The sequence below is a fragment of the Oncorhynchus gorbuscha genome, unplaced genomic scaffold, assembly GCF_021184085.1.
Source record: "Oncorhynchus gorbuscha isolate QuinsamMale2020 ecotype Even-year unplaced genomic scaffold, OgorEven_v1.0 Un_scaffold_1079, whole genome shotgun sequence".
NCBI classification, from domain to species: domain Eukaryota; kingdom Metazoa; phylum Chordata; class Actinopteri; order Salmoniformes; family Salmonidae; genus Oncorhynchus; species Oncorhynchus gorbuscha.
Window position 1 is genome coordinate 6,458 of NW_025745968.1, and position 10,843 is coordinate 17,300.

The 10,843-nt window shown below is 42.9% G+C and overlaps 1 protein-coding gene across 1 annotated transcript; it reads left to right on the forward strand.

Moving 5' to 3' along the window:
* The first annotated feature begins 5,058 nt into the window (after positions 1–5,058).
* LOC124021184 (acidic leucine-rich nuclear phosphoprotein 32 family member E-like) lies at positions 5,059–9,780 on the forward strand. The gene is made up of 7 exons (XM_046336530.1): positions 5,059–5,266; positions 6,513–6,662; positions 6,902–7,024; positions 7,139–7,298; positions 7,409–7,444; positions 7,562–7,674; positions 8,058–9,780. Exons 1-7 carry the CDS (start codon positions 5,213–5,215, stop codon positions 8,181–8,183), a joined length of 762 nt encoding a protein of 253 aa, XP_046192486.1. The 5' UTR covers positions 5,059–5,212; the 3' UTR covers positions 8,184–9,780.
* The last annotated feature ends 1,063 nt before the right edge of the window (positions 9,781–10,843 follow it).

Here is a 10,843-nt window from a genome sequence, read left to right on the forward strand (position 1 = left end):
TGAGCAGTGTGTTCAGCTCCCTCTATGAAAACCACAGTCCATGAAAACCACCGCAGCCATTGTAACACACATCTGGAAGGAGTCACACTGATGGAAATGGCCTGGGGGTCAAAGGGGCAGGGGTCATGGCATAAACGACACCCAGGTGCTGGGAAACAGTCTCTATGGGAGGAGTAAAACAAGCCATCAATTGAGTAGGAAAATGTGTGTGTGAGCGTGTGTGTCGTGTGTGTACCTGTTGTATTTTTCTGATGGTGTTGTGTTTTTTAACAAAGTTATGACTTCAGCTACTTATTCATGTCCTAATGGCTGCTATGTGTTACAAAGGAGGGGTGATAAAGTATATTCTAGAAGTGATCTGGATGCAGCACTGTATTCACTGTGGCGTTAACCAGGGCTCTGACACTCTCATCTCTCTGTGTGAGATACAAGACAGAGCAATTTATGGACAGACACATTATCTTCAGGAAAAAAGTGTTGAAAAAGCTCTACGCTGTAAAAGAACCCTCCCTTGCTTGGTATTGCCAGGCAAAGCCAGGTCATGAGAAGCTTGCTTCATGTGCCTGACGTGTTTCAAGACTGGCTTGACTCGGGGCTGTCTAAATGTTACATACAGTACCTCCCACTCCAGTCCATAGACAGTGGGTTCCCTTTCTAATGTAATTCAAGGGCCTATCTTTACATCGGGCATAATGACCTGTGACCCTTTAGGGGTCAAGCTCTGTCCACACTTCTTAAAGTGTTGCACAGAAAAGTGTGGAGAATCGGGACTAAGGCACAGTCATAGATGGGAGATGGTGTCGCAAGCTGTCAGATATTTTAAAGTGATGTAAATGTATAGAAACAGTTCAAAACGTAAAGCATGTCAAAAGTGAGAAAATAAGAAACCTGCTCACTGCACTGCTAGTATCACTGCTCTTTATTAAGCTCTGACGAAAGCCTTGAGGTTGATACGTAAAAGCAATAAAGAGCAGTGACACTATCAAGAGCAGTGTGCTGGCCCCAGGCACCTGCAACAAAGATAGCTCAGATGTGCCAGTGCCTTTTGAATTTTGAAAAGTGAGACATCTAAACTCACCAACAGCTGTAGCCCCAAACCGATTTTTGGGAGATGAATCAAATGTTCGGCCGTCTGAGCTTCTGTCTGATTCTTCTGATTAATAGAACCTTTCAGCAAGTTTGTCTGAGTGGAAAAAAGAGTAAGCAGAGGCCTCTAGAGGCAAGCCATTGAACTCAAGGTCAGCAGACCGTGGCCGTCCGGCAGTTTAGTCCATCAGCCCACTACATTGTGTTGCCTGACATCTAGATGGCCTTCTGGCAGGTTAGTCCATCAGCCCACTACATTGTGTTGCCTGACATCTAGATGGCCTTCTGGCAGATTAGTCCAGCCCACTACATTGTGTTGCCTGACATCTAGATGACCTTCTGGCAGATTAGTCCATCAGCCCACTACATTGTGTTGCCTGACATCTAGATGGCCTTCTGGCAGGTTAGTCCATCAGATGGCCTTCTGGACAGATTAGTCCATCAGCCCACTACATTGTGTTGCCTGACATCTAGATGGCCTTCTGGCAGATTAGTCCATCAGCCCACTACATTGTGTTGCCTGACATCTAGATGGCCTTCTGGCAGGTTAGTCCATCAGCCCACTACATTGTGTTGCCTGACATCTAGATGACCTTCTGGCAGATTAGTCCATCAGCCCACTACATTGTGTTGCCTGACATCTAGATGACCTTCTGGCAGGTTAGTCCATCAGCCCACTACATTGTGTTGCCTGACATCTAGATGGCCTTCTGGCAGATTAGTCCATCAGCCCACTACATTGTGTTGCCTGACATCTAGATGGCCTTCTGGCAGGTTAGTCCATCAGCCCACTACATTGTGTTGCCTGACATCTAGATGGCCTTCTGGCAGGTTAGTCCATCAGCCCACTACATTGTGTTGCCTGACATCTAGATGGCCTTCTGGCAGGTTAGTCCATCAGCCCACTACATTGTGTTGCCTGACATCTAGATGGCCTTCTGGCAGGTTAGTCCATCAGCCCACTACATTGTGTTGCCTGACATCTAGATGGCCTTCTGGCAGGTTAGTCCATCAGCCCACTACATTGTGTTGCCTGACATCTAGATGGCCTTCTGGCAGGTTAGTCCATCAGCCCACTACATTGTGTTGCCTGACATCTAGATGACCTTCTGGCAGGTTAGTCCATCAGCCCACTACATTGTGTTGCCTGACATCTAGATGACCTTCTGGCAGGTTAGTCCATCAGCCCACTACATTGTGTTGCCTGACATCTAGATGGCCTTCTGGTAGGTTAGTCCATCAGCCCACTACATTGTGTTGCCTGACATCTAGATGGCCTTCTGGCAGGTTAGTCCATCAGCCCACTACATTGTGTTGCCTGACATCTAGTGAGCATCACTGATACTACAACATAAACACAGTACAACACATCATCAAATAGAGATTCATGGGGTAAAATGGAATGAATATTGTCTAATAGCAGTATTGATATAAGGAAGAGATGCCATACCTCATCTAGTAAATTGTGTAGGTATAATGTATATGCATGGGTTCCTACTGGGAACTAGGCTAGTGTTGAAATGGTCGGGGGCGTCACAGGGAACTATGAAGGAAGATAGTGAAGCTCAATAGACACGTTTGCCACACTGGAGGGAAATCAGCATAATAAGCTTGGTTTTAGCCTGTGTTTCAGTATTTTGTGCCATCATGCCACTTCTCGCAGTTGCCACTCATTGTCATGCATGAAAGAATGGAATAGGCAATAGCCCACACAGGTCTGGGACCAGGCTAGCCTGGCTTGCCAAGCCTAGCATTCAATGACTTTGTTTTGAAAGTTGGGTTGATTACTTAGTTTTTAATTACATTTCGAATAATATATGCCATTTAGCAAATGCTTTAATCCAAAGTAATTTACAGTATGCATTCATTTTTTATATATGTTTGGTTCTGGGAATCGAACCACCATGCTCTACCAACTGAGCCACAGAGGACCACATTTTAATTTAATTTAAATGTAATAATATAAAATTTGTCTTTTCTTACTAGCACAGAGTTTGCTGATAGATGCTTTATCGAGAAACGTTTTACTTGCAATGACTTTGATGTGTGATTGTCTGACCTGTCTTGAATGCTCTGACTCAAGTCGCTCTGGATAAGAGCTTCTGGTAACTTATCAAAATGCTAATGTATTTTCTATTGAACATTTTCATAGAGTCAAAATGTGGATTATACATTACATTTATTATAGCGGAACACCCTAACGCTGTGTTTATAACCAATTGGGAAGGTGGTATTTACTACATACTGGGAAAACTATAGTGAACAAAAATATAAACCCATATTTCATGAGCTGAAATAAAAGATCCCAGAATTTTTCCATATGCACAAAAAGCTTATTTCTCAAATTTTGAGCACAAATTTGGTTACACCCCTGTTAGTGGACATTTCTCCTCCTGACAGATGTGGCACATCAAGAAGCAGATTAAACAGCATGATCATTACACAGGCACACCTTGTGCTGGGGACAATAAAACGCAACACAATGCCGCAGATGTCTCAAGTTTTGAGGGAGCGTGCAATCGGCATGCTGACTGCAGGAATGTCCACCAGAGCTGTTGCCAGAGAATTGAATGCTAATTTTTCTAAAAACTATTTTGATTGTCTGGGCCTGGCTCCCCATGGTTGCACCCCCTGCCCAGTCATGTGAAATCCATAGATTAGTGCCTAATTAGTTTAATTAAATTGACTGATTTCCATATAGGAACTGTAACTCAGTATAATTATTGAAATTGTTGCATGTTACATTTATATTTTTGTTCAGTACACTTGAACGCCCCTCGAACTGGTAATTGGTGAAAACTCCTATATCATCCCTGAGCGCCAACTTCTCCCACTTAATGATCTTTGACATCACCAGCATTTTCAGCAGTTTAATGCAACAACAAAAATATTATTTATAGAAAGCAATCTATTAATATGGTTTTTGAACACTGTACTTTAGTTTATGGTTGACGCAGCTTGTTTGACATTACCCAATCGGCATTTCTCAACAAGTTCAAATCACGTGAACGCATCCAACTAGTATTTACTGTCGAGAGCATCCTCACTGGTTGCATCACTGCCTGCTATGACAACTGCTCAGCCTCCGACCGCAAGGCACTACAGAGGGTAGTGCGTACGGCCCAGTACATCACTGGGGCCAAGCTTCCTGCCACCCAGGACCTCTAGACCAGGTGGTGTCAGAGGAAGGCCCTAAAAATGGTCAAAGACTCCAGCCACCCTAGTCATAGACTGTTCTCTCTGCTAACGCATGGCAAGCGGTACCGGAACGCCAAGTCTTGGTCCAAGAGGCTTCTAAACAGCTTCTACCCCCAAGCCATAAGACTCCTGAACATCTAATCAAATGGCTACTAAGACCCATTGCCCCCCCCTCCTTGCACTGCTGCTACTCTCTGTTATTATCTATGCATAGTCACTTTAATAACTCTACCTACATGTACATAGTACCTCAATTACCTTGACTAACCGGTGCCCCCACACATTGACTCTGTACCAGTACGTACCCCTGTATATAGCCTTGCTATTGTTATTTTGCTTTAATTATTTATAACTTTCATTCATATTCTTTTTTTCTGTATATTTTTCTGTAATTATTAATATTTTTAACTGCATTGTTGGTTTGGGCTTGTAAGTAAGCATTTCGGCGCATGTGACAAATACAATTTGATTTGATACCGCTCAACTAGAAATTACCACTTTCCCCCACTTGTTTATGAACACAGTATTATATCAACTGTCGATACTTGATAATGGCGCCAATGAGAACAAAGAGGGGGCGTATCCTAAGTTTAAAAGTGCGGTATTAATAATCTCATTGGTTAACTTGTATTAAATGACCACGCAATCTTGACCAATTACAACTACCACCAAGCCATATTATGTAAATTAGGGCGGTCCCTGTTGAATGGCGCATAGCTGGCCCAATAGCATGATTAAAAACAGAAACACGTAATATTCATGTTGACGAAGGCGTGTCTTAGAAAGGGGGCTGGGTGCGAGGTAACATGGTGGTTTGGTTATCGCCTATCAGCCATAGACAGAAGAAGGTTGGAGTGACTGAACGCTTGAGTGGTCTTCTTTTTATTTTCATTTTCCCTTTGATTTTGTGCTTTCGTTTGTCTTCAAAATGGAGATGGAGAAGAGGATCAGTTTGGAGTTGAGGAACAAGACCCCAGCCGAGGTATAGTATTACGTCTTTATTTATTTATTTCCCAATGCATTTTGTGAAGGATGACGACTCAACCATGGTGGATGCGAAATGACGAAGCTCGATACTCTTTAGCTTGCTAACTTATAGTATACGACTGATGTGCCAACAAAATATCTGATAATAAATCACATATGGGTGGTTACCACAACGAGGATGCGATAGAAATCGATTCGGAATCAAATGGGATCAGAACCTTGATGGTGGCGCGACTTGCTCTGGCTGAGCTGGCGCTACCAAGGACATCAGCTAGCTAGCTACATGTAGCTAGCGCCAATGCTGGCTAGCTAGACTCCTAACCGGGAACGTTAGTTAGTTAATGGAGTTCAAGTTTTCCCAACCCAAATAATGGCGATGTTAAGAATTATTATTATAACACTATTGGTAGCCTATATGGACTTTAGTAGCCTAGCTAGTTAGCCAGCAATGCCCTAAAATAAATTATTCTTGGATTTGCTAGCGTGGAGCCGACCAGCTCCATGAGTTGTTTTGAAAAACACAATGGAGTTGTTTGCGCATACTGAATAGAAGTGGCTTGTGTGACAGTAGTGTTTGTATTTTAAACAGCGAGCTAACTGAGTTTGCCTTCTCCGCAAATACAAGGTTATCAATCACATAGGTACATATTGTTACTCCCCATCTTTGGAATGCATTTCATGCAACCTATGCGCCCGCGTGGCGTTTTGCAAGGTAAAGTTGTGCAGAATGCCGCCCATCGTGCGGATAATTACTTTGTAGCCTTGCGTTCTTTAACACTTCTTCGTGCATCAAATGTCGCATCGGTTGATTTTAAGTTCTATGGAAGTGTTGGCCAATTGCTATACGCGGAGCCGTTGACTTTGTAAGGGGTATGAATAGCACATTATCAATTTAAACCTCACCAAGATACGTTACTTTATGGTTAGCTAACTACGTCCGCTAGTAGCTAGTGTTACTTTGTAACGTTAGTTAGCTATAGTTCCCGCGACAGTAACAATTAATGACTTCTCTGGCTGGGGATAGTGGCCGCGGGCACTCTGATCATGAGCTAACTTTAGTATGATGAGGGGGAGTTGCAGGCAGGAAGGATGTTGACATTCTCTAGCGTAGTTCAAAACGAATACTCGTATACTACGTCATTTATTCATATTCTCTATTTCTTGCACAATATAGCAACAAGTTCATAAAAACAAACTCAATGATTCTGTATCATTTACCAGTAATTCAAATTGTTCCACAGGTGGCTGAGCTGGTGGTGGACAACTGTCGGTCCAGTGATGGAGAGGTGGAAGGGCTGTCAGATGACTACAAGGAGCTGGAGTTCCTCAGTATGGTCAACGTGGGGCTCACCTCCCTGGCTAAGCTGCCCTCCCTGCCAAAACTGCTCAAGGTGAGCATCATCTTGATCCAAGATCCTATTTTGCCACTGGTCATGGAGAGGTCAAGATGGTTCACCCACATAAAAATAAACATGTTATGCAAAGTAAAAATGTATTAATCCGTCTAGCCACATACTATCGTAGACAAGTGGACGACGCATAAGATATTAAGCATTTTTTTTGTCTATGTGCTATATGATACTTGCCAGCGTAGTATTTTTTCAGATGAATCAATATCTGTCCTCTTCAGCTGGAGATCAGTGATAACATGATCGTTGGAGGTCTGGACCAGCTGTCTGAGAAGTGTCCCAACCTGACGTATCTCAACCTGAGTGGCAACAAGATCAAGGAGCTCAGCACTGTGAAGCCTCTGGTAAGGGAACCCCCATAAACACACCTGGTAGACCCAACAAAATGCATTCCATTTAATGGATTCCAATCACAGTCATTATTACAGAATCTTAACAGCATCACATTGTGATTGCAGAAAAACCTGAAGAACCTGAAGAGTCTGGACCTGTACAGCTGTGAGATCACCACTCTGGAGGACTACAGGGAGAGTGTCTTTGAGCTGCTGCCCCAGGTCACCTTCCTGGACGGCTATGACCACGAAGACAACGAGGTGCCAGACTCCGAGGCTGACGATGGTGAGCAACGACGGGGCTGGGATGTGCTGAGGGTGGGAGGAAAGACTTGAGACGTGTGCCCTTGTCCTAGAGCATTACAGAGAATTAACCTTGTGTTGTCCTCCCCACAGATGACAACGAGGGGCTAGACTCAGAGGCTGATGATGGTGAGCAACACAGGGCTGGGAGGGGACGGACTGAGGAAAGGCTGGGAGGATAAACTTAAGACGTGCCTTTGTCCTAGACCATTACAAAGAATTAACCCAATGTTGTCCTCCCCACAGATGACGAGCACACAGCCGGCCCCACCAGAGATGGGGACGACGATGATGAGGATGATGAGGGTTCCGAGGGCGAAGAGGTGGGACTGTCCTACCTGATGAAGGATGGCATTCAGGTAATTATTCGTCAAACCCGTGTGCAGCTAAGTGTCTCTTAGAGGATACACACGAGACAGTGTATAGTCCAAGTCTCTTAGAGGATACACACCATTTATTTCCTGATTCTACACGTTGATAGAAAGCTATTGATTACCGCCCTTGGTGTTGACAGAAAGAGGATGTTTCAGATTTTCGGGGTTGGAGTATTTTCAACCTATGTTCCGTTTCCCTTAACATAGAAGTAGGGACTCCGCTCAGGTATATTTCTACACCTGCTACGTTCGGTTAGGGGATTACCGCGGCCACCTGCTGCTTTCTAGCCGTTGGTATGTTGGGTCTAAAAGGCCTACAGGAAAAGAGAACTCCTAGTCATGTTGATTGAAATGTTCTCTGGCCCTAGGATGAGGAAGATGATGATGACTATGTTGAAGAGGAGGAGGAAGAGGATGGAGTAGGAGTCCAGGGAGAGAAAAGGAAGAGGGATGCAGAAGACGAGGGAGATGACAGCGATGGAGATGATGACTAGCCCCTCCTGTAACAGAGCATGGGATCACAACTAGGCTAGAACAACAGGAACAGGAAATAGTTTGTGAATTATTTTTTTGTATACCATAGATATTACTGTAGAATCTAAATGTTTAATTTGTTTTGTAAATGTTCCATACAAAAAGAAAAGCGGGTTGGAATTATAAAATGGAATGTGGTTTTGAAACATGACATGTGGGTAGGGGCTATAGCATTCAGACAAGGTGATGTTGAACTCTGGTGAGAAGTTGTAGTGGCCCATTTCAAGTCCATCTGGTTGTGATTGTCTCCTATGCCATGTTCTCCCAAGACTTTAGTTGTCAAGCGAAAAGCTCCATGTGCTGTCTGGTTGGCTCATAGTAAGGTTTATATGGGAGGAGCTATAGGAGGACAGGCTCATTGTTATGGCTTAATGTAAAATTTATTTAACTAGGCAAGTCAGTTAAGAACAAATACTTATTTACAATGACGGTCAACCCCTAACCTGGACAATGCTGGGCCAATTGTGCGCCGCCCTGTGGACTCCCATAGTCGGTTGTGATACAGCCTGGAATTGAACCACGGTCTGTAGTTACGACTCTAGCACTGAGATGCAGTGCCTTAGACCTCTGTGCCACTCGGCTATCAACCACATCAAACAAACAGAAACCACACGTTTGACTCTGTTCCATTCCAGCCATTACAATCCTCCTGTAGCTCCTCCCACCAGCCTCCACTGGTTTACACGTGGCCAACAAGTACTGTTTAACATTGACCCGGGCAAAAAGGAACCTTAGTGAGTCGTTAGCCCCTCCTATCTGTTCACCTACACTATGTACCCTACCCGCGCTGTATTGTAGGGATTGCTGACTGTTTCCTAAGTACTTTGTTTAGGACCTGGGATTTGATACCTTTAAAGTTTGTCTGATCGCGGTGTCATCAATTCACTTTTAATTCCACAAACAGCCGATTTGTAAGTTTTATTTTTTTAATGTATTGTGCTAGGGCTGCAGATGACTCTGGGTGATGTAGTTTTCACATCTCTGGGTAATGTAGTTTTCAGGTCTCTTACTCTAGCTCTGATCGTCATCAAAGAAGCCCTAGAGGTGGGTTTAAAGAGCTAATTCGTATTCAGGCTACACAGAGGTAATTTTGGACCCGTTTAGTCACATTCTAAAGCTCAGGTGGACCCAATCTCTCAGAAGGACCTGGTGATAAGCAGGAACACAGTTAATGGTCTCTTCTGTCCTGAATCCAACTTGGTACCCTGGACTTCTGTCATATCCCAATGGGGGGAAAAAACTTTTCTGTCTCCTTTTTGTTTTATGGGTTTACTGTGCAAGGATTTTAAACTTGTATGACTATGTAAATAGACCTTTTATCTTTACTGTGTAGTATTTGCTTGTTTTTTTGTGTTTTTTTTAACATGCAATATCTGTCCTTTTATTTTTAATAAACACAAAGCACATGTCAGGATGTAAAGCTTCAGACCCCGACGCTCAACCTTGGTTTATTTTTTTGGCCTCAGCTGTTGAGGAAGTCATGTTTTGGAATTTATGTTAATTAATCTTCTGAAGTGTTTTTAAATAAAAAAATAATTCTGTTAATTCTTATGTTAACTTTATTCCATGAAGTTTATTTAATGGGTGTCGTACTAACTTTGACCCTCCAGATTAATAAGTGTTTCTGGTCACGGGTCAGTTTTATTCCGATATCTAATGGATGTGTAACCCACCAGTAGGTCTGAACTCTGAAGAGAGACCAGTTGAAGACATGAACCAGGTGGTGGTGCTATAGCCTGCAGTTTAACATTGAAGGCCCAGAAACCTCAAGCCTGGCAACATTCAACTCTGACACTTCATTATGTTTTGCATTGGATTTGGGTGCTGAATTAAACCTAAAAGACCCAAATATATATTTTTAAGAACATAGCTAGCTGTAATTTTAATCAGGTAATTTTTTTTTTTAATTAGGTTTTACGTTTCAAGTGGCAATCAGCATTTGAAGCTAACAATGCAGTCCCCTTGTTTTGGTAAAAAGCTGAGGGATGGGGTTGGAGAAATGTCACCAAGTTCACACAAAGCTAAGGATCATCCATAATATCCTAATATAGTTTTGTTAATAAGCATTGAAAAACAAGCTATTTTGGGTTCTGATGGTTATGACAGTTGAACTAAGCTCATGAGTCAAAAGTTATATTTAAGCAATAAGGCCAGAGTTATGGTATATGGCCAATATACCACTAAAGGCTGTTAGGTGGAGGTGCCTTATTGCTACTATAAACTGGTTAACAAAGTAATTAGAGCAGTAAAAAAGTACATTCTGAAATAGGTGTCATCTTTTTTACCAAACCACAGGAAGATTGTTCAATTGTTTTCATGTTGCACAGATGTGTTTGTTTTGATAACATATTTTGTGTTTTAGACAATCATATGGGGGGGTCAAACAACATTAGGAAGGCTAGCTTGGAACTGCCGAAACTGGATTTTAAAAGAACTCATTTCAACTCTGAAAGACTGCAAAAAACATGTGGTTATTCCAGGCCCAGTGCCATCGCTGGGCTGCGGTAGCAAACCATTCAGCAGGCTACTGCCATTGCAGTAGAAAAGCTTTGTTGGCATAACTTTTATACACAACTTTTGGAGGGAGAAGATGCTCTACAGGAACGGGTGAGTCCATCCA

What these genes read in the sequence shown, in the direction of transcription:
- LOC124021184 (XM_046336530.1), top strand. Translation starts at nt 5,213, where the DNA reads ATGGAGATGGAGAAGAGGATCAGTTTGGAGTTGAGGAACAAGACCCCA. An exon ending in AGACTCAGAGGCTGATGATG is followed by an intron (nt 7,445 to 7,561) that starts GTGAGCAACACA and finishes TCCTCCCCACAG; the next exon opens with ATGACGAGCACACAGCCGGC. An exon ending in TGATGAAGGATGGCATTCAG is followed by an intron (nt 7,675 to 8,057) that starts GTAATTATTCGT and finishes CTCTGGCCCTAG; the next exon opens with GATGAGGAAGATGATGATGA.